Below are 24546 nucleotides of genomic sequence, written 5' to 3' on the forward strand. Positions count from 1 at the left end.
TAACACAATACGAGCAATGCGGTACATGCTGCGGTATCATTAAAAGCTACTTCATGTTAGACTATCCATTATGATAGCAATGACTGCACTACTTCACTACTGCACCGATGACTGCACTACTTCATTTTTAAAAATATATATTATTACGCTCGGATTAATAATAAGATACAATGCCAGTAACGATAACTGTCTGTGAGGCAAGCAAAAAACATTGATTAAGATAGGCAAAAAATTACACATTTTAGGTCTTGTTGCGCCCCTTAAGAGGATAGTTTGGCCGTGTATGTATAGGCGAAACTAGAATGCTAATTGGGGGGTGGTGTAAATATTCATAGATTCAGCTCGGCCCCTGCTGCTGATTTCTTTTGTTGGCGATGTTAAATTCAATAGAAATCAACAGGGCAAAGCTGAATATATGATATTCACCCCCCCCCAATTAACGTTCTTGTTTCTCCCCTGCATGTATGTTGTCTACAGTCATCGTGACAAATCATGCAGGCGTTGTGGCCACAAACGAAGCATCTAAGTCTAGAATGTTCGTCAATATCGTATGCTTTAATCGACCCCCTGACAAGGTTTCATTTTGGTACTTCTACTTTCTTTCTTCCCTAATTCCCTAAAGTTAACTTCATTCACTGAATATATAACTGTGAAAATAACTGTTCTGTTTCAAATGCGTTTTTAATTTTTTATAGCCCATATTTAAAACTTGATGACTCGTATTCAATTCAGCGCCCCCTAAAATCAACAGCTAGGGGGGCCCTGCCCCCCCTGCCACCACGTCACTGATAACCAGAAGGATTGGTGGTGCTCATTGTAATATACATATTCTAATGCAATGGCAACAAGACTAACACGATCTGCACAGACTAACACATGTCTGAGTTTGTGACTATGTATTATGAAAACACGGTGAAGACGCTTTTCTACGGTTGAATGGTTGTAAAGAAGTCTATGAGCTGTACTAAACATTGACAAAGACGGTTGTGTTAACGTCGCAAATCGTTCATACTAATTCAAATTATATCCATACTTTCCTTTTGTAGGATTTGATGCTAGCGTAACATAACTTTTGCTTGTTAATTGTCTTCACTAAATCTGAAAGCATTGATAGTTATCTTTTTAGTCAAGTAAGTCAGTTTCTACTTTGTTCTTGGAGTTCCTGTAATCTGTGTAAGGGATAAATACCATAGGTCACGGAAATGTTACAGCGAATAAGGATGTATTATTTTAGACCAAAAGTGCACATGCCAAGAACCATATATATTTTACGTGCAAGAAATTTTGTTGTAACACCATTACACCAACATTAATGTTGTCATTAATCGCAATCTTTTAGGCAAGAAAATCTTAATACAATGCGTGAACGACTGAGCAATTTATTATTCATTTTAAGCTGACACATTAAAGATATACATAATTTTGTTTACGACTAAATCCTACAAAATTGGGTGACCTCGCTAATGCTTAGAAAACCCACAAAAAAATCATCCTTTTCTATGATCTTTATGATTTAATTTCATTAAAGGCTGTTCTTTCAACATGTTAATTTAACATGTACCAATTGAAGTGTATGAACAAAATTCAATCTTTATGCCACTGTTAAATGTCTTCTCGCCATCGGGAAAATGACCGACGAGTTTATCTCGATTAGAGTTGTTCTCCGTGTCCCATTGCAAGAATCCAGTTTTTGGTCTGGAATAACCGCCAGATTGAGGGCAAATTCCTTTGTATCGCATAAGCATCATTTGAGAACACTTGGGTAGACCAGTTAGAAGTCTGGGATCATGACGACAACAGAAGAATATTTTAGTATTTCTACCATACGTTCCGTCTGGAAGCATTCCGCTTTTTTTATTATTGTTGCTTGAGTCTTCGTCGTCCCAATAAATGGAGCCTGTGAAAAAAACGCAGTTTCTAAATAATCATTGTCCATTTATTTTTTGATAGCACGCCTGTTGCCAGGCTACCTATTAATATTCCTTGATCCATTGGTGGCACAGACTATGCCAGTATTACATATTACGCGTAAGTTGCAAAGTTTGTTCAAAAGTTAAATGTTCGTTCCCAATTTCATTTGTTTATGCAACAGGTAATATTCTCAAATCAATGATCTTTCAGAACAATACACTTTAATTGAATTTAACTACAAATACAGATAAAAACTATGTAGAAATGGCGAAAGAGGAAAAGTACTGTAAGAAATTTGGATTTGAGTTCTTCCATTCCATATACTTTAGGAAATTATAGTGTAAATTACTTACTTAAAACAATATCAAATCAGACAAGGAAAGCAAACGAGAAATTTATTAATGTCAGTATGTTCCATATTAATGCAACATTTTAACACAAGTAGGTAAATTGTGTTTGAAAAAGGTTGAATGAAGAGATATCATCTTAAACGTTTGGAACAATTCATAATGACATCATTGCAAAATAAATGAGAGAATGCGTTTCAAAAATATCAAACTATCTAGAATCTATATAAAACATGTCTAAAGATGGACTTGAGTATGATGGCACAGAAAGACCAAACAGTGTTGTCTATTCACATTTATAGAATATTTTACTTTAAAAAAAAACAAATAAAATGTAAAATCAATCACCAATAGAAATCGAAATTGCTTAACAAATAACCTTAAATCTGTAAAACATGTTTTAAATGGACTCAAGTTAAATTCCATAAAGTCCGTTGTTGAACGTTTGAGACTGCACGATCCTTGAAGTTTTAGTAGTTTAGGATCTTTTTAACTTATTTCATTGTTGACAGATCATCTTTTCAATGCATCTGTCACAAATGAAGTGAAAAGAAAAAGAAGAGTTTTCACAGTTGAAGTACTCTGTGGGTAGTTTATAAACTTGTAACCACGACAAACTCTATATTCTATGACAAAAAATTCAAAAAGCTCATTGCATTCTTGTTAGGAATTAATTGCTTTCAAACAATCTTCTCACCTTCATGAAAATTCCTTGAACACGAACCACCGCATCTGAAGATGCAATACGATCCTGAAGGCCACAATATCCTTTCGTTAACGTGGTTCCTCTGACTGCAATCGGCATTGCAGCAAAAGGACCATTGAAGATTATTGGGCAGATTGGAATTTTTGGGCACCCAACCAAACCTAATTTTTGGTTTGATATTTGCATACCATACACTTTAACATATGCATTTCAAAAAAAAGATAAAAATGGATAAAATGCAAAGTATTTCTTGCGTTTGAAAACTTCCAATACATGCTGAGAAAAAAACGTGTTTTAGACACTTGAATATATAAGCTTTAAGCTCTAATTGTAAAATTTCACGCCTTAATAGTGTGTTGAATGTTTTGAACATTTCAATCAGATAACACCTTTCAAAACCTGTTGCCTTCCAATGTTAATCTAATGTAAAACAATATCGTACGAGCTATTGCAACGTTGACCGACAAAGTTGGTAAATCACAAGGAGCGCACGTTGAGATGAATAAACAAGAGAAAATAACAGCCTCTACACCAACTAACAATAAACTAAGATAACGTGTGTCGGTGTAGGTAGTGACGAATGAACAAAAGAGAACGAAAAAAAAGCTCTAATCAGAACTTTATGTTGGGCATTAATTTTTATTACACGAATTCGATTTCCGCTCGGCAAGTCTCTCGCTACTATTTTAAAAGAAAAACACGTTATATAATAAGTGAGATCAATCACATACACGAAGGAGAAACCACGTGATATAAACAAACAGAAAATTTTTTACACGAACAAGAAACCACGTTGCATAAGCCATCAGACCAATTAAATACTCGAAGAAGAAATCACGTGATATTAACAGTCAAACAAATTATTTAGACAAACGACAAACCAAGTGATATTAACAGTCAGACCAATTATTTATACCAACAAGAAAACACGTGATACAAGCACTCAGACCAATCATCATCTCTGATCATTTCATGAAACTTCATACATGTGACCAGAGCGACACGTTTTTCCTCTAGTACTGTAGTGAATTGATCCAGTCTCGTCTTCAGTATCTTTGACATTTCCTTTACACCAATGCAATCATCAGTTCCCCACTGAGCTATATTGCTACCATCCTCCAGTAAATCTTGAGCTTGGAGTATATAACTCTAAAAAAGAAATGATTGATGTAAAATTTGACGAAACGCGAAATGTCTGAAAATTGTACGTTATGGATAAAATTGTACAATCTGGGATAAAGATGTATTGTATGAAAGAATTATGTGCCAATTGGGATAAATTTGTACAGTCTTCAATGAAATTCTATGATTTTGGGACAAATACTTAAAATATTTAAGAAAAGTTGTGCAGTCAGGAATTCGTCAACGCTAAGTTTTAGATTTTCTCCAGGTGGACCTGTTTCCTTTCAAAGAAAGGTTTAACAAAGAAGGGGAGGGTTAAGTAAAGGTTACAAACTACTGGTGATGATGTCTCTTCCTGTGACAAATTGATATAATCTACTGTAGTTTTTACTTCCCAATCCATACCATGATACCTTAGCAGGTGCCAGGATTTTCTCGAAGTTACCATGGTAACTAAGCGTCTGTCCATACGACTGAGCTATCTCCAAAGGTTTTTCCAAACAAGGCATACCGACATCCAGTAACCACTCTAATACCTAAAAAAACATTTATATCATACATTACAAAAATCGTGTCAAATACCGATAGCCTATAACATCGATAAATTTTACACAATTGACTACACAATCCAGCTATATGAAAAGGTCAGTGTAATCACGTGAGCATCCATTCTTTCTTCGCTTATTGAAATTTGAAAACTACAGTTGATAGTAAACGATATTTTGACAAGCGTGCCAACTGCCAACTTTGGCCAAAAAAAGGAAATGCAAAGTTTTTCTTTACTCGCAGAAAGTGTGGAATAGCCAGAGAGAATATAGTGATTAAAAATTGAAAAGGAAATTTGGTTCACATAAGATTAATTGAAAAATTTAATCTTTGTTTAACCGAAAACAGTGAAACCACACAATTTGTGATTTGTTTTCAAATGTAGGTTACTTCAAAGAGCAAATTCTCAAGTGAGCATGAAACCAACACAAAGTCCTTTTCTTTTTTAAATTTTCTGCCCACTTGTCAGTGAAAGCACTTCATTCGGGTTTTTTGTTATATAATTGTTGATTTTGTATTATAATTAAAACATTGTCGGTGATATTGGGTAACTTGATTGTTGATTTGTTCAATTTTGTGGAAAGTTTACAGCATGGTCTAAGTAAAATCTTCAGAAATATTAATTTAATAAAAAACAAGGCTCAACCATTCAACTTTATCATATGATGTTGCCAGTAATCGTCTATTCATGCAGAACAAAACATGAAATTGTTTTATCCATTTAACGGACTAGCGTGCTCTATATAAAACTTTACAAAAAATGATAAAAAGCAAGCAATAAAATCCTCAAGAAATAATACAGATATAGACAATGCAAATGATCAATTTTATCATGTTTGTGGAATGGTAGTACGAGAAACTTATACTTAATACGATGAACTGTACTTGAATTTAGTTAAATTCAACACTTTTATTCGCATTGTTTACATTTACCTAGGCTTACTTTGTTGGTATGTTGAATGAAAGGCAGAAAGTAAATAACAGCAAATATTATCTTTTAAACTTACATAACGTTAAAATGACAACACAACATCGAACTATAAAAGTAGGAAATAAAATTGACTATTTTCAATCACTTGAAATGTGTAATGCATCTGCTTTCACAGATTAAACATTGTTTGAACAGAATCGCCAGAAATACAGTCTTTCAAAGGTTATTAAAAAAACTAATAACAAAAAGCACAGCGCATTGACACAAAAAGTAATACAGCTAATTCTAGTGTCGTATGTGTTAAATATGTAAACCTTGTCTCAACATTGTCAGCTCTTGATATAGTAGGTGATTTGGAGCCACAATATGGGCAAAATTGATAACTATTCTCCAACGCTTCTCCGCAAAATGCACAGAACATTACTCCAAACAATAGCAAATTAAAAACGAAAGGCGATAGCAAAGACTTAGAAACCAAAACACACTTGCTGATTCTGAAATGAGCCTGCATTGGCTTTGGTGCGCGGTAATCATTTTACATTGGGTAAACAAATTTTTGCACTGAAACATTTTAATAAGTTAGTTTTGACTCATCTGTTTTGCATTGGCGGACTTTGAATTGAGATTTCAATACTTTAGTGCGCTTTGGAAACATTAATTTTGTTTTGTAATGTTAAAGTTTGCATCTGAAATATAGATGTTGCATTGAATATATCAATTTGTGAATTGCAGATACACGCCACCGTACAATTTTCTACGGAACATGTAACATTTTTCTACGGAACAGTAATCAAGTTTGTACAGAACACGTCACTAAAATTGAAAACTGCTCTTTGTTATTAGTGGAATACGGTTGTTTCGCTGAAGTTGACTACTTTTGTAAGGCAAACTGTCTTTTTATTATTGAATCAATTAATTTACAAAATGAAAGCACAATTTTCTATAGAATGAACGTGTCACTAATGGGCCACGTAGGCGCTTCTGTTACATTACTTTAACTTGTAGCGATAAATAAATAATTTCGTCACTTTCTAAATTAATCTTAACACTGAATTATACGGGAAAACGAATGAAATGGCTTATCGTCCTAATGATCATGAATGTGGCTATGATGAATCGAGATTTAAGACTGCTGTTGATGAAAATTTTCGCTGTGCAATTTGTCTCAACGTCGTTAAAGGTGCAAGAATGTGTCAGCATAACGAACACATCTTTTGTCGTTCTTGTATTGAAGAACATCTACGAGTTAATGCACAAAGATGTCCTCAATGTCAAGATAATTTGACTGTAGCTACACTTCTTCCAGCGCGTGTTATAAATAACTTGATTTCTAAGTTTAAAATCAGCTGCGACGACGCTAATCGCGGTTGTCCAGAATTTATCAACGTTGAAGATCATGAAAGACATGTTGAAAATTGTGGTTTTGCTCCAGTGCTGTGTTCTAATGAACGTTGTGGCAAGGAGATAAACAAACGAGACAAGATTAAACATGAAACTGAGTTATGTGAATACAGAAAGACTGCATCTCATTACTTTGAAGAGATTAAAGAAATAATTCAACGAAATTTTGATCATGAGGAGCAAGAGAAAACGCAGCTGACTGAAATAACTAGAAAAATGGAGTCACTGACGAACCAAAACTCGAGATCACAAAAAGAAATGATTGAGTCGAAAAGAGAAATAAGAAATATTCAACAAAATCTTTCTACAGTGACCAAAGAAATGATGGAATCAAGGAAAGAAATAAAAAACGTTCAACAAAATCTTTCTACACTGACTGAAGAAATGAAAGAAATGAAAGTCATGATACTTCAAATATTGGGAAAGAAGAATAAAGATGAACATGACAAAACATTGCCATCATCAATTGAGGGAATGATGAACTCAGGAAAAGAAGATATTTTGATTGCTGGTGGTTACTACCTCTTTTCGTACAAGAGTGCTGAAATATTTTCATGGAAGGAGAAGGAATGGTTTGAGATTGCAACAATGAAAAATGAGCACTGGTGTGCTTCATCATTTATTTATAATGATAATTTATTTGTTGTTGGAGGATTACGCTGCAAGTCAATAGAGACATTGAATATAAAACAGTCACCTTTGACATGGAGAAAATTTCTCACAGAGTTTCCTTATAAATGTTGGCATCATCAAACTGTTGTTTGTAAACAAAAAGTCCTTCTTGTTGGAGGACTCATTGATGGCAAAGGAAAATCAGATTTGATTAGTGAAATACAGGTTACTGGTACAACATCTCATGTTTTAAAAGAGTTGTGTCATATGCCTGAACCACGTTGGTGCCATGGAGCTGTTGTTGTTGATGATAAAGTTCTTATTTTTGGAGGACAGGAAAAGGTAAAAAGTTTTCTCCAGTGTTTTGGAGTTTGATCCAGGACTCTTACATTTAAGGAAATGCCTCCATTACCTCATCCATTGACTAAAATGGCAACAGTTCAATGGAGATAAAGTTGTTCTTCTTGGAGGTTATGATAAAACAGAATATTTTAACAGTGTTATCATGTATGACTGTAATACAGGTAAGATAACTTTCTTACCATATATGATGGAAAAGAGAGTGAGGTGTTGTGCAGTTATAACAGATGATACAATTATTGTCATGGGAGGTGTGCATGATAATGGTGAAGAACTTAAATCAGTGGAGTGTTTCAAAATGGGAAGCAGTTCCTCATGGACATATCTTCCTTCAATGAATGAATCACGAGATGGAGCTATTGCTGAAGTTTTACCTTTTGGGCAAAATTATTTATAAGCACAAAATATTTTGTAAATAATCAGATCATTATAACTCAGCTAAACTTTTTAATATTAAGTTGAACAGTGAATATATGAAGTTCAATATGTAAACCTTCAATTTTCTTATAGCTTTTGATTTTTATAGTAAATTACTGAAGAATAAATGACTTTGGTATTTTACTAAAGACTAGGTAAAAAGAAAATTTATAGCATTAGTTTTGTTCAGAATTTTTAAACTGCATGGATTTGACCAGTTGTTTTGTCAAGTCTTTGTTCATCAAAATCGAAATCACTGCCAATTGTACATAGCTTATTTATTAAACAATTTTTATTTTCCCTAACACGAGGAAAAGTGTGATAAAAATACGAGGTTATTCTTGACGAACAACCAAAACTTTTCCCAGAAATAGCGCTTTTTTTGTATGACAGATAATATGTCACTTTATTGTATTGACAATTATATAGTCCAAGAACAACAATTTGTTTGCGATAAAGTGATACTGAGACAAGGCGATGTTTCTCATCAAAGTACAAGTCCTACATAAACTAAAGCATTTTCTTCGCTTAAAGTGCCCATGACACTAAAAAATTTGCAATCTGAGTTGTACTTTTATTGAAGATATCTTTTGAGATGACAATGGACATTCTAAAACAGTTTATGCAAATCACTTTTATTTCTTGAGATATTGAGATCTTTGCTTTGTCCGATTTCTCTAACTTGTGACGTCATTTACATAATGAGAACTAGGAGTATTAGGTATATTTAACGATACTTTACTTCACAAGGACAGAGTTCCTTTGTTGTGACGTGGTTAATGGTATAAGATATAAAGTTGTCAGGAAATCGAAGAGTATTTAAAACATTGTGGAAACTCATTATGCAATATGACGTCACAAGTTAGATAAAATGGAAATAACAAAAACGTCAATATTATGCGAAGGAAAAGAGATATGCATTAAATGTTTTAGAAAGTACAATGTCATTTCAAAAGTTCTATTCATTGCAAACATAATTTAACTAGCAAAATTTCGTGTTAAAGGCACTTTAAAGCAAAAGTTGCAAATTTGGTTGTAACAATATTTGGAAAACCAGTCAATATCATTACCACTAGAAGGACAATATTCTCTAGTTTCGAATTTCTTCAATATTCGGTCATGTAAACTTTTTAGGAGAAGACGGAGTTTTTTTAGCAATAGCCAGAGTTATGTCAGCTGGAGTAGGAGTTAAATATTCTTTAGAAATTTCTAACAAACGTTGTTCTTATGTTAATTTGAATACAATCAAACGCCATTGAGGCCCACTCGCGGATGAGATCAAAAAGATTCGAAGCAGCTTAACAGTAATTGAAAAGGGCAAAGTGCAAATTTTCTAATGTTGCTCCAATTTTCTTCATAACAACGGCAAAGATATTGTATATTTTGGTATTAAAACTCTTCCAGTAAACCCTGCAAACATTTTAATGATTTCATACCTTAGCGTATTCCTCTTGAAAGCATTTCAACTGTAGACAATCCTTGAGCTCTCGTTTTCGTTTTCTATACAAAACTTCCAGCTTGGAGAACACTTGATTCATTTTGAAATATAATTTCGAGACAAATTACATGGTATATTTCCAGCCTTGTGTTTTGTTCGAGTTATCTGTCTGCTGTATGTCTGACACAAGTTGTTCACCTTCGACTTATAACGCACAGACGGTTGTCTGAAAAGCTGGCGCTCACTTTTTATCGTGTTCTTGGAGCAACTCTTGACGTTCTTTCTACCGTTTCACCACATTTTCCTATTCCAAGTTCATCTATTGCCGTCAAAGCCAGCTTTGTTGCACTTCGACAACCTTCCATGAAGGGTTCTTGTTTCTAAAAATACAGGTTTCAAAGATAAATACTAGAGACGCTCCTCTATTCCAAGTTTACATTAGAGACGTTTCCGCATTCAAAGTTTATAATAGAGAGAGTTTCATTTTACAAGTGTGGTTAGATGAACATAAAATTGTTCTATGAAGCTACAACGGTTAAAGAAAAAAACTCAATAGATAAAAATCTATGTCGACTAATCTTCAAATCATATTAAAATAAGGCTTAATTCAATCCTTCGAGAGATTTGACTGCACGTAATCAAGGCAAACTATTGTACAAACACGCACAAGGAAGGTTTGCGAAAAACATATCACATGAATTGTGTCATAGCTGGACATCTTAAGGCTGAAACACACTAGGCAGTCGCTCTAGTCGCGCTTCTAAAACTACCGCTTTGCGTGGTTACTAAGCTAATAGCGTAGTCGCGTCAGCTAGTCGCTTTAAAGGCAGAAACACACTAGGCAGTCGCTTTAGTCGCGCGTCTAAAACTACCGCTTTTTGATTATACCTTAGAAAACGAAGGCAATATATAGTGAATTCACACTGCAATCTTTCAGTTTTTATATGACTTATTAAATAGGGACAATAGGAGCTACAAACTGGAACCAGGGGCGGATCTAGAGTATGTCAAATCCGTCGCGCGACTGATGTTTAAAATTCAAAAATTACCTATTCATATTAATTAAAAATTCATTAATTATTCGTAGTTTATTATCGCATTTACTTCGTGATAAAAATCCAGCTTTATTTATTATTGAAAACTAAATGACTAATCCAATGAATATCTCTGTTGAACCAGATCAGTTGAATTTTAATTGACCTGGAATAACTGGACTGATAAGCGGGGTGGCTTGACTGTTCGACGGACAAAGGAGTCTATGAAGGCCAAAACACTTATTTCATTGGTCAATAGCCAGATCAGTGGACGATCTGGAATAATCTCGACCGATAAGCGGGTGGCCGGACCTATAAGGGAGTCCACTTATCGTGTAATTGGTCTAAGTTTAAATTTTGTCTTACTGTGATTGGTTTGACCGATTTCGACTGATAGCCAACTGAACTAACATAGTCAAGCTCACTGTCTGAATCTGAATGTTTGATGGTTTCATAGTACTTTTTATAGCATGATAGAAACTAAACTACAATCAGATGGAATTTATGGAAATCTTTCACAAATTTATATTGACATGAATGCTGCTTTCCAAACTGGGAATTTTCAAGAGGGCGAAAATTTATGGATGAATTGTAAATGTTTGGCAAAGACGATCTCGCGAGCGACATTTCAGTCATTGATGTTCAAAAGCAAGCCAACATTGTTTTGAGTTTTATCAGCAGAAATTTACATCCAAAATCGTAAGTAGGACAACTGAAGTGTATGCATGAATGTAATATATCAAAGTCAATTTATGCGAGTGTGTGATGCGATTTATGTTAATAGGCGTATGGTAAGCAGATTGATGCTTCTAAAATTGTTGTTGCCGAAGGACTTTAGCTATGATTTCTTTAGTGCTTGGGGAATCGTGACCGTTATATGACAGCGAAACTTCAACACCCTGCAAATATATGTAAATGGACAAAAAATCTGTGGCCATAAGCCGCCATACTATTATTTACTTTATCATAAACAAATGTTTGGGGCTTTTCAGTTTATGATCATTGATCTCATTCAATCATTGGACAGTTATACTACATATTGTTTAAGATTTGAGAAAACTAACATTGATTACATGAGAAGCTGTTTACTATAACCTGTGATTTTGAGTCTTCTGATCCATGAAGCTTTTTATTTTGACAATTTGACTGAAATGGTATTAAACCTGAGTATTTCACATACATGAAATGTTGTCCCATGTCACATATTGTCCCCTTTTCTAACTGAACACATTATGTAGAGATGTAAAGGTGTGTTAATCCACGGCTCATACCAGATTGTTTGCCATAAATTCCAAAGGGCTATTGATGTATGAAAAGCATTTTCTATAAAGTAAAAATGTCTTTCTATGTATGCAGATAAACTTTGAAATTTGGCAAAACAGCAAAGTATATTTTTCATGATCACTAGGTAATTTTTCTGATGATCAGTATAATTTCTAAACTAAATTATTTCAGATTTACATTTAAACGAGCTTTGATCATATGAAAAGATATTTATCATAACCAGTAAGCATGACACATGAACCAATTTTAACATTTATATAATTATATAATTAGAGACATGTTGGTTACATTCTGTTTGTATTTGCAAATACAATGCTACTAGTGATTGCTATACCTTGCAGAAGATAATAGTTTAGTGAAATGCCTAATAAACATGGCATTAAGCTGTCCTTAACTGCAAATTTTCACTTTGATAATTTTTGCTTAATCTTTGGCAGAAAAAAATTTTGAGTTTTTTCTCCAAAGGTGAATTTGTTGGCACTGATGTGGAGATGGGTAAAGGGTTACAATAAACTTGCATGGTTTGAAGTCTAGCTTTTCTATATCTATGAACTGTCACTTGTAGTACCAAATTTCTAACTTAACTTATTGCATAGAGGTTTGAATGGGGGTCTCAAGGGGGGTCTATGCCTGACAACTTGGTAGAAATTTTTAAAGGCTACATCTGTTTTTGAATAGCATTATTGTAAAATAAATTTTACGTTCCTAGACATGCTAATGAGCCATATATTTGGCATGATAATGAGCCTAAATATTTGGCAAAACATTCAAGTATTGTTCACTTCATTTTTTGAAAAAACGTAAGCAAAATGTGTTGTTTTTACGCAAAACGATGCCCACAAAATACATTTTGTATTTCTAAAACGCTGAAAATGGCATTTTGAAGGCTCTGAAATTCAAAATTTCTCAGGGAAGAATGCCTCAGACTTCCAGGCAGAGGGAGCTCCGACGCTTTATGACTGATGTTTAAAAATCCTAGATCCGCCCCTGACTGGAACCCTAATGCACAACCTAAATGCACAGAATAAGATTATCCACGATATACGCGTAATGGGCTATGATCATATTGGCGTGTTTTAACTGGCTTGTTCTCTTTTCTCCACATAGTAGTTTGTATGAATGTTTTATGCAGGCAGGTTTGAAACGGGACTATCCTGTTGAGTCACCTGATTTTTCAGGTTCCTGAGACGATTGTTTAAATTGTCCAGCAAAGTGCGAAGATCATATCTCATATAGTAGTTTGTACCAGTAAATATTCAGCATATTAGTAGCTATAATAAAAGGCCCAACAAAAGTTTAAGTGATGTCTGTGTCTGTAACAAACAGAAATCTCCGCCATGTTCAATAGACGCCACATAAAAGTCACGATGGTCAGTTGCATGTGTGTTTCTGGCGTTCGGGCTAAACGTGCGCATCAATTCCCTTTGGACGCGCGACTGAAGCGACTGACTAGTGTGTTTCAGCCTTAAAAGTTGAACATGTTGAACTTTTGACATTGGTCGCTTCAGTCGCTTACACTGATTGGCCAATAATAGATACATTTAACTCCTAAATGCATATCATATTCCCTGTCATAAGCATCATACGGAATTTATAGATTATACCTTGAAAACGAAGGCAAAATATAGTGAATTCACCCTGAATCTTTCAGTTTTATATGACTTATAATATAGGACAATAGGAGCTACAAACTGGATCCCTAATGCACAACCTAAATGCACAGAATAAGATTATCCACGTTTTCGTGTAATGGGCTATGATCATATTGGCGTGTTTTAACTGGCTTGTTCTCTTTTCTCCCACATAGTAGTTGTACTGAGTAAATATTCATATATTAGTAGCTATAATAAAGGCTAAATAAAAGTTTAAGGATATCTCTGTCTGTAACAAACAGAAATCTTCGCCATGTTAAATGCCATGTTAAATGTTCATGGTAAATGTCGCTATGGTCGCTGCATGTGTTTCTAGCGTTCTGCTGACTGACGCGTGCGCATCAATTCGCTTTAGACGCGCTGACTGAAGCGACTGTCTAGTGTGTTTCAGCCTTTATAGTGCATTATACTGAATGTACGAATCTTCAGCAAAAACTAGAAATGTGTCAAAATGTACAAAGTAATTAACATGTGTCAAAATGTACAATGTTATCAACACGTGTCAAATTTTAAAGTTTTATCAACAAATGTACAATATAAAATGTGATGGAGATGTCTAAAGTCTATTACAAATTGTTTCAGAAACGTGACAATGTTAACGGTATGTATCAAAATACACAATCGTACAACGTGATAAATTTCTCACCAATCGAAACTGCAGCCAAGCATCGTGATCGTACTCAAAGCTTCCGCCGAAGGTCGTGGAAATTTGATCCATTGAAATGGAAGATAGCACATCATCAAAAGACGACAGCAATTTGAACTAAAAACAGACATTTTCATGAACCTTTTCGCAAAAGGGCAACACGAGTCTTTCCACCCACCTATCCCAACATTCTCCAACTCACTTGAAATTTAAGTTTTTCTTTTAGTTTATCAGCACTGAACATCAAAAGATGTGAATCTTTTCGTTCGAGGATGTAGGCAATGTGAACGCTACCTGGTTGCATCTCCTATGGAAATGAAAAATACAAGCATTAGATTACAGAAGAAATTCAAAGTTGAAAACATGTGCTGTGTGAAATATTTGAATGTAAATACAACATAAATTTGAAACTCGTAGTCTTCTGCTTTTATGTTTAAAGCCAGTTTCATATTCCTCAAAAAAATCATTAATGTTGACGATCTCTACGATCCTAAACTTTTACAATGACATGTGAACATAAAGTAAATATCCTCCCAGTCAGTGGTCCTACATATCACGAAGTCCATGACCCAAATGAAAACTTATAAAACCATTTGAACTATGGGGTTATCGGAACAAGAAAAGAGAAATTGTAGCAACTAGAATATGGAGGAGACTTCACACACATAGAAATCGCAAATTCCAATGACTTTCAGAAGCAACATAAAGCAGGATAGACCGACAAACAATCGCAAGATCACCACCGGTTCTTCAGCTTACATAAACGTGATTTGCTAACCAGCCAAAAAGTTCGTTTGCTTTTAAAATCATTACGCCTCACCAATTAAAACCGCAAAAATGGCATACGTTGCAACATTAGCAGTAGCATCAGTTTACGTAAGTCAAAGTCATGCTTATCATACACCAAAACAAGATCAATGTACAGCCACTAAAGATATTGCATGTTATACCATCATCAGTAACATAACCAAAGCTTGCCAAATAACCAGTGCACAAAAATCACTTCATCTCCGTTCGGTAAATTGCGCGAGACGCCATAGTTCTCTGTTGTTGTTAGTCGTTAAAAAAATTTTTCACACAGAGATAAGGGGGCGACAAGATCTATACCCACGGATTTATCGAATTCTTCTACGACTAATAAAGTGTCCGATTACAAAATACACTGTTTTGAGAAAGAACATAACCGATGCCGACAAATGAGCTTAGCTAATGAAGCTTCTCTGCCCGTCTCGCCCGTAATAAATCTTGCAACTGACAACACGCAATTGCGAATCTGACAATTACGTGGCGAGGTTCGTGTTTTGCACAAACAGAAAAACGACAATAGAGAATCGCGAAGTTAAATTAAATGATTCGTCTTCACATGATTATTTCGCAAGAACTATTTTTTATCACAACATACACGGCATCATGTGAACTTTGCGAGTTCACTATTACATATTTGTGGTTATTCTTGACTTGAGGACAATAAATTGATGAACATACACACAAAAGAGATTCACCATTGATTTTGTGAAAGCGCTGTACATCATTGATTTGCCACTCAGCAAGCGCAGTAAACAAAGACAATTTCCCCTTCTTCCCCCCATATAGACTTTCGTTAAAATCTTTCGTCCGTCTTTTAAGAGCGAACAGCACTCACACAAAAACTCATTATGGTCCAGCTTCCATATGCAAGCTGCAAAAGGAGTTCAGCTTTTATACGAGTGAGATTTCGTGTTTTGAAAACCTTCCGCAAAATTACGTCATCTCACTAAGCATTGTTACACGAATCACAAAATTACATCATGAATCAAATTACAACTTTCTGCACTCAGATTCATACATAAATGGTATATTGAGAAATTCTTAATAAGTTTTTACTTTATTTGTATTATTTGTTATCATGGTGATAGACAATGCATCCGGAATCATCACAATAGTAAGAGCCAAAAAGCAAATCCGAGTTAAGTGTGAAGTGCCAAAAAGCGATTTGCACTTTGCGTGTGATTAATTGGAATGTATAACTTTGATTGAACCTTCTTCACAAACCTTTCTTTTGCATCTCATGTAATACCAGTGCAATCGCAGTTTTTTCACAACTCTACTTTTTGTATGTTAGTCTTATGCGAGATCACCGTCAAAAAGCGAGGAAAATTTACTTAACTACACCAAGTACTTGAGTAAATACACGGAGAGCAGAAAAATGGAATTTCTATTGTGCCCCCAATGACCATAAACATCGTATCAAATGACGGAATATGAATAAAAAGTATCACACAATGTCTGGTATACAAGAGCCAGTTTGGCCATTTTCGGTCATTAAACTGGTCAATTGCCTTTTTCAAATCCGTCTGGCTGAGAAAATAATCATTGCCCAGCCTAGTAAATTTGGCCTTTTTTGGTCTTTTCAAAATTTGCTACAGTATTTTCCTATTTTACACGATCAATGGTTAAATTGCTGTGTATTATTTGATGATTACGTAAACTTCCATTATGTAGTCAGCACGATTGAAATCCTGTGACTAGTAGCCAGTTTTTTTTTTCGCTTATTTGTAAAGTACTGAGTATAAGTACAGTGAAAGTTGCATCATTTTGTCATTTGCCCGTTTTTAATCATATTCTGTCGATTCGTAGTGACCAATTCAACCGATTACGTCATAAAGGCCTGGTAACAAATGTACTCTACGCTCTGTGAGGTGTAGGAAAAATAAAGACCTTTAGTAATAGACGTGATGATAATATTAATGCCTATCACTTTGCTAACCCAGAGAGGGGGGTGCGCGTTAAGTATTGTAAGTTACTTGCATATATTACGTATCTTTGTTACTACTACTGAAGCTTTTCTGCTCCTGAGAATTAAACATTAACTTCTAACAGCAAAATTAGGCATTGAAATGAATACAACGTCAATTTGTAAAGGTCTTCTTTTGCTTGACACAACCTTTAACTAAGAAAAAGAAAACATTCTCTGTTTTTGTCATTCTTCTGTCTTCTGTAACTCAATAGGAACAAGTAAATATGTCTTATATTTCCTTTAAAAAATGGTCTTTTAAAAACAATAGTAAATTTATCGATTTTAATGACGTAATGTTCGTGTCGAGCATTCATCCAATCAGTGCCCGTGTTTTAAATAGCTATTTTATCATGCAAATTTACTGATGAGGCTTAGTAATTCTCCGAACGTTTCTTGCTTCAAACTTAACGTACCTCGAAAAAAACTAGAGCTTCCCCGATGATCTGCAAAGTCCTTTTGTTATCGTCAGCGTTTCGTGCATCGACAAAAATAGACAAACCTAGTTTGGAAACTTCTTCCCTAAAAGAACGAGAATAGAAATTTTTTTCCAAATGCAAGATAACTAAGAAACGTTGTGAAGGCTAAAATACAGTATAAAGCAAATACCGAAAAAGCAAGACATCTTGAGATTGCAAAATAAGCATCAAAACAAGACGAGAAGTGAACTGTAAATTTTCGACTTAATTTCATCATATTTAAGTCATCCTCAGACAGAATGATGATTCAATTCATCAAACAGCTTTTCATTTCATAGAAGTCTCGACACTAATCAACTTTTAAACTCTTATGGTTAATAGGTTGCGTATAAAAATGTTTAGAGACCCGATAAGAAATCGAATTAGGTGAGTTGTTAGTGGTCAATAAGCAGGAGCAAAACTAGAACGCTAATTTGTGGGAGGAGGGGGGGAGGTATGTAAGACTATTCATATATTCAGATCTGGCCTGAGGATTTCTTTTGTTGGCAATTTTAAATTCAAAAGAAATCAGCGGGGGAGAGCTGAATTCATGAATATTCACCACCACCCCCCACACACACAAACCCAATTATCGTTCTAGTTTGTCAACAAGCATTTTTGCTTGAATTCTATCTTTCTCCCGGTCAAAGGTCTCAAAATACAGAAAACAATAGAAGTAAACTTATAAAGTTCCAGCTTGAAACATCTACAGCATTTTTAAAGCACCTTACTTTCTGCCGTATGTCTAACATTAGAGAGCTTTAGCAAAGACTGAGAGTACGACTACGAGTACGATTTACGTCAATTTGGCGCGAAAACATTGTTGCGACAACAAAAACACGTAGCCGTCATCAATCTGAGTACGATGTTTTGTAAAAAATTCGTAGTTACGACTACGATGTCTTTTTAAGCAAAGAAAGTAGGTATATTTCTTCATTCTGTAAGAAATTAGTTTACAGTACTATTTTCGAGCATCCAGGCTTTAATTTAGAACCTTTTTTGAGCGCAGATGTACATTAAAAGGGAAAATATGACCTGCAAAACTTTCATGTATTTCGTACGCAAAGTGAAAGGTAAACAAACAATAAAATAGTACAAATATATCGTACATAAAACTTAAAATAGTGAAGATTTTTCACTCTAAAGAGTCCTATATTCTCGCAAAACCAGTATTACCGATTAGTTGATATCATTATTGACAAATAGATCTGTAGCTGCTTCGCAAACGTCGGTGTTTTACACAATAAAAAGGCTCGTTCTGTTGTTTACAACTAAAACAAAATTTTGATGAAGCGACAACGACAACAAACTTCCTCGTGCCATTCCCTTACACGGTCAAACTTCGTACTCGTTGTCGTAGTCGTACTCTTGCTAAAGCTCCCTATTAGCTACTACGCATCCAAACAATACGTAAATAGTTTACCGAACGCTGTACGTAATGTTTACTTGCCTGGGAATTTGAAGGAAATATAAACATATTCGTGCTATTTCTTCGCTGTCGAAATCTGGAATCTGCCATTCCGACTTTCCAGCATCCAAAAATATCACAGGTGCACCCCTTGCGTCCCTTGTACCTACGCGGGAAAATGGAAACTCGAATTACGAATTATATTACAAATTAAAACCCGATGAACAATAAAATAACAACAATACAACGCGTGCGCTGATTGGTCTATAGTTGAGTTTGCATTATCCTGTTCAAACCGATGTCAGCTCAGTCAATAAAAGCAATTAGCTACAGAGAATTTGCGAACCCATCATTATACATGTTATGGGAAAAATTGAAAAATTTGTTTCGAGTTTATATGTTTTTATTTAAAAAAAGTAATAAAAGATGTTTATTGTGTTTGCACTGGGTTATGCAATGTGAACTGAGGAGACATTAGCAAGAACTCCCTCTCGGATTTGCACTGATCAGCTCTAGAATTCTCTCAAAGGTCTCCTCGGTTTGCATAAGCCAGTGCGCACACAGTAAACATCTTTTATTTCTTAATTATAAAAGAAAAACAATTAAACACGTGCGCTAATTGGGCTGTAGCTGATTTCGAATTAACCCATGCAAATCGATCCGAACTCAATCAATTTAATCAATCAAAGAGAATTTGCGAATCACTCAGTTTCAGATCAGTTCTCAAGTTCTTCCAAACTTCCAGACAGAGGGGGCCATATTCATACAAATTGCTATGACAACCTGATTTCTTTTGAATGTGAAATTGCTTTCAAAAGAAATAGACCACGCATAGCAGAATATAAGAATATCACCCAATGTAAGCATTTACAAACAAGAAAACGCAGTTTTACTCTCAACGTTTTCTTTGATTATTCGTGAAAAACGATGTCATCAAACTATACACCAAAGCGACATTATCCGTACGTAAATTTGTGGTGTAGTTTTTTGAGATTTGTTATAACAGCTTTATTTAGTACAATGAAAGCAAAATCTTCAATGTACGTGTTCTCCTTTCTAATTCACATCCGGTTCACAATCATATACTTCTGGGCAACAAAAACCCATAAAGATAAAATTTTCTTCCCATCAAATATGTTGCAAATGTTTTTAAGTTCGATGTAACTATCTGTAGAACTTATTTCACTGACTATTTACGTAACAATCATCTTACCTGGCATGCAGATTACATGGCTATGAATGACTTCGAAGTTTACATCAAGTATAGTCAATGGCTTCGAGCTTAAATCTGTGAACATCGTGAAAGCATTTACACTGCTCGTCCGCGGGCTCAGCTCCGTATTCAAGTCCTTGCTGCTTTGCCGTCTGTGCCTTGTATCAAATGCCATTATGTACCTCCACGGTCTGCGTTCAAATCCTTTGCCTGCTTGGCCTCTCACAATACAGTTCAAAAAAAGAAACCTGTTCTTCATTTGTCTAGACTTTCGTTCATTCCAGTTCGAAGCCCATATGCAATCGTATTCGCTTTTGGTCAGCGGCAACGACATCACCTTTTTGGAATCGTAATACTTCAAGATGATTTCGCCTGGCGATGTGAGGTTCAAGTGAAAATAGAATTCCCCTTTGTGGAGGTTGATGTCGAGCTGCGAGAGATGAATCACAGATGTGACAAATCTCTCGTAACATGGTAGCCATTTTTCCTCGTTCATTACAGAATTTGAGAAAAATGTCTGAAAGATGGAGAACGAAGCAATGTTATTGATTTCAAGCAATTTCCGTAAAATTGAGACTTTCCCGGATGGTCACACTGCAGGGAGCGTGGAAGATTGATAAGGGGGTGTTTACATGAATCCGGAATGACTTTCGATCCTGAATGAACTCATTCCATTTCAAAAGAAATTCTATTGTGTGTTTACATGAATCCGGAATGAGTCACAACTTAATTATTTGGTTTATTAGTATTTGTAGGAAAATTGGTACCCATCCCGCTCCCCTTTAACAAAGAATATGAAAGGTGCACACCCCCTTAACACCCCTCCTAACCCCGACACCCCTGAATTATCCCTGCTATGTGTACGACGTAGACAGTAACCAGGTCCGCTCATTTACTCATGTTCTGTATTTTTTCGACGTTCACTTATTTTAAAAACAATAAATGTTTAAAGAAAAGAAAACTAATAAAGTTTTCAAATCTAAATGGAATGACGTCACTGGCTACCGCGCTAAGTCACTGCAGGTAATGGTGTGAGATAATGACATTGCTCTGAAAAAACGAGTCAGAATTCCGACTTGAGGCAGAACGTTCATACAATGCAAGAGTGATCAAATACTTTTCATGGAATTGACTGTTGAAATGACATTTTTTAAAAAATTCAAAATGTTTATGAGCACAGATCAAAACTGCATTAAAATTGAATATGTATTCTGCTTTGAACAGACCCAGTTCATAGTTTACACAGATAAACTTGGATCAAAACTGGATTAAAACTTAATATGTATGACTAGTTCATAGTTTACAAAGATATTGTAAACTGATCAAAATTGGAAAAAATGAACTATGAACTATAGTTTTATAGACATAATGTAGTTTATAGTTTGTAGATAAGACTTAGTCTATGTTACAAAATAAGGATCTTGTAAAACATATATTGAGGAAGAAAATACAGAAGCCATTTGTTTACAAATGATAAACAACAATAACAGTCGGGTCCAGGCCCCTTATTAATTAACAATTATCCCAAAATGCTCGAGTTTGCGAAGATAAACCTGGATCAAAACAGCAATTAAATTGAATATGTACTCTGGTTTAATAAACCTATTTCTTATTTTCCAGAGATAAACTCAGATCAATTAATAGACCTATGCAGATGGTTCAAAGTTTACAAAGATAAACACGCTCTTTCAACATTTATATACCATTTGAATTATGATAAGTTTAATATAACTTATTTATTTTGCTGTTTATGATGCTTTGATTTTTCCATTATAGAATAAAAGTATGAATTATTAATTGGTAATTCATAAGTATGATATATTTATGTTCACTTGAATTAAAGATGTCTTGAAATTAAGTCGATACTTCTTTATGTTGAAAAATTTGGTCGTTTACTTCAAATGTGTTATTAATCTTGTGCTATTGACATCATATGGAAATAACAATATCGCCTACAGCAGAGAGAGACATGTTTATGTTTACAAACCTCAGCTGAAGTTCGTAGTTCTAGAAGTAATGAGCAAATAGGCCTCAAAAACTCATTATCAAAGAGCTCAGAATGGCCACCATAAACCTCTTCACAAATCTTCTCCAGTTCATTAAAATGATCCTCGAACATGGAACCCTCGAGAAACAGTTTCCATTGTTCATCCTCTTGTGTCTACAAGATCAAAAAAATAGAATTTTTAAGCACTCTATTTTATTTTGATAACATAATATCTAAGCTCAAACTTGTGAGCTTTCATCATGCACAAAGGCTTGCTACTGTAATGGTGATATGTTTATTTATACACAGAAATGCCAATGAAAAAAAGGGATTAAATATTTTAGCAAAAGTTTATTCTTTCATCGATATCAAAAACATATTTTTAAAGTAGAGATTAATGTCCTTAGAAATTGCCAAGAATACCAGTCTGGCTGGCTGCTATGCCATGAAGGATGCAAACACAATCTGCCTACAGGTTAAATGCAAAGTATTTCTTGACAAATTGGTTCAATTTGGATCACTTAAAAAAGTTTGAAACATATTGGAATATAATGGATAATGTATGTAGTAATCACCTACAATTTGAGTTCTAATGATTCAGGGAATATGTAACATAAATTACTTTATTTCTGTGTTATTTGAACATTCTGGTAACTTTGTTTACTGAAAGATTATGTTCCTCGATAATTAGGACATTGTATGTCAACAAAGATGAAGCAGTTTGACTAAGGATTTGCGGTAAAAATTGCGTTATCTTGAAGGAAATGATTCCCTGGGTTATCGCCACTGTTACAATTAGGTAATATCAATCAATTAAGGAACCACAACAATCGTATATTTCAAATTAACATCAGTATGTGAATACACCAACAGTTTTCTAAACAGTTATAATAACTTCAAGAAAATTGCTTTGAGCAAATAGCATACAAACCGCACTCGAGGTAATGTTATACCGAAGTAGCTGCCGACTTCTTCCGTTATGTGTAAATTAGAAATTGTGACATACAATTCTGTATGTACTTGTTTATTGAGTAAAAAATCGTGTAATTTTGCTTTAAAAGTGGATATCGATAAGGCTGTGGTTAAATACAGTCGTATAGTCGAAATAGGTAGAGTCACAATTTGAAAGTTTCAACTAAAATCAGTTAAAATCAATCGCAAGAGTTTCAAAACAATTCTTCGATTTCTGTAATTAAATTATTCCGTCTGGATGAAAAGAACACGATTAAATAAAAGAACTTTCCCTGTAAACGATATTCGCAACTATTTATAATATCACTACAAATGAATAAAGATTATACACAATTGATGACAAGTGATCGCAACGTACATCAAAGACGTCAAAGATCGAACATGATTACTGATGAGCTTGTTTACAGTCGACTACGAATAACAAAATTTCTTACAAATCCCAAGAATATGACCAAACCTGGATAATACAACGGTATGTATTCCTTTGTGATAGCTCACCCAAAAAGTGACGAGACCTTTGCGCAGAGGGATTAAATAAACATCAAACACAACATCGGTCAACGACAATGGCAGTCAACTCAAAACAGAGTGGCTATGAACGCGATTTGGAATCGATTTCAAGACATCTTACCTCTATAGACATCCTAAAGTTTTCAAAGACAACTGGCTTGCCGTATATCTTTCGATTTTGGTAGATTTTGATTCAAAATACTGCATCACAAAGCATTTTATAAAAGGTCGATTCACTGGCCATGAGAGTCGGCCATAATTAGTCAATATGACGGAGACCGCAAAGGTATGTGGGTAATCTCGTCAAGTACGAAGACGGCTGTAAAAGGCTTAGCAGTCCTTTCCTTTCTCCTTTTGTCAGCTTGTGCGTCAAAGTCTCAACGAATTGAACAGAATATATTGAATGAAGTGCAGTTTGACTAAATACCTGCTTGAACTCGAACACCTGTTCGGTCAACTTTGTAGCTTAGCGATCAGTGAGTTCTTAGAAATAAGACTAAAGGACGTAGCTTGCTCAATAATCGGTGGTTGTATCTCGTTATTTGTTCCTCTGATTTCTGAGATTCAATGCTTTCAGCGGATTATAGAATGCACATATGAATACAAGCCTTTCCCTCTCCTCCTCCCCAATCATGTATTTTACTACGGTCGTGGATTTGGAGCGAAACAAATTGTTTTTCAAAAGTCCATGTTAGGAGGGCATAATTACTTAACAGATTGTGTGTATAATTTTTATGTAATTGTGAATTTTTTCTTCTTGAATTGAAACCAATTTAGTGTTGTATGTTTGCTGAGAATTTTATCATTTCAAGTTAAGT

General features: G+C 34.7%; 2 protein-coding genes and 1 long non-coding RNA gene across 3 annotated transcripts; all 3 read right to left on the reverse strand.

Annotated features, from left to right (window-relative positions):
* Positions 1-1363: 1363 nt before the first annotated feature.
* Positions 1364-3276, reverse strand: LOC124435857. The gene is made up of 2 exons (XR_006945189.1): positions 2956-3276; positions 1364-1897 (listed from the first exon to the last, which is right to left on the reverse strand). It is a non-coding gene; the product is annotated as an uncharacterized LOC124435857 (long non-coding RNA).
* Positions 3277-3692: 416 nt separating this feature from the next.
* Positions 3693-9999, reverse strand: LOC124435852. Its single transcript, XM_046985798.1, has 3 exons — positions 9790-9999; positions 4500-4622; positions 3693-4113 (listed from the first exon to the last, which is right to left on the reverse strand). Exons 1-3 carry the CDS (start codon positions 9889-9891, stop codon positions 3871-3873), a joined length of 468 nt encoding a protein of 155 aa, XP_046841754.1. The 5' UTR covers positions 9892-9999; the 3' UTR covers positions 3693-3870.
* Positions 10000-10039: 40 nt separating this feature from the next.
* LOC124436091 lies at positions 10040-23861 on the reverse strand. The gene is made up of 8 exons (XM_046986019.1): positions 23850-23861; positions 22247-22420; positions 20260-20776; positions 19089-19212; positions 17597-17702; positions 14610-14714; positions 14408-14524; positions 10040-10171 (listed from the first exon to the last, which is right to left on the reverse strand). The coding sequence occupies exons 1-8, from the start codon at positions 23859-23861 to the stop codon at positions 10040-10042; spliced, it is 1287 nt and encodes a 428-aa protein (XP_046841975.1).
* Between the last annotated feature and the right edge of the window lie 685 nt (positions 23862-24546).

The sequence above is a fragment of the Xenia sp. Carnegie-2017 genome, unplaced genomic scaffold, assembly GCF_021976095.1.
Source record: "Xenia sp. Carnegie-2017 unplaced genomic scaffold, XeniaSp_v1 HiC_scaffold_16, whole genome shotgun sequence".
NCBI lineage: Eukaryota > Metazoa > Cnidaria > Anthozoa > Malacalcyonacea > Xeniidae > Xenia > Xenia sp. Carnegie-2017.

Excerpts from the sequence above, each read along its gene's own strand:
- LOC124435852 (XM_046985798.1), bottom strand. The coding sequence starts at position 9,891 with ATGAATCAAGTGTTCTCCAAGCTGGAAGTTTTGTATAGAAAACGAAAA. Across the intron at positions 4,623-9,789 it reads TTCAAGAGGAATACGCTAAG|GTATTAGAGTGGTTACTGGA; the intron begins GTATGAAATCAT and ends ATGTTTTTTTAG. Across the intron at positions 4,114-4,499 it reads AAATCCTGGCACCTGCTAAG|AGTTATATACTCCAAGCTCA; the intron begins GTATCATGGTAT and ends TTTCTTTTTTAG.
- LOC124436091 (XM_046986019.1), bottom strand. Across the intron at positions 20,777-22,246 it reads AACTACGAACTTCAGCTGAG|ACATTTTTCTCAAATTCTGT; the intron begins GTTTGTAAACAT and ends TCCATCTTTCAG. Across the intron at positions 19,213-20,259 it reads CCATGTAATCTGCATGCCAG|GTACAAGGGACGCAAGGGGT; the intron begins GTAAGATGATTG and ends TTTCCCGCGTAG.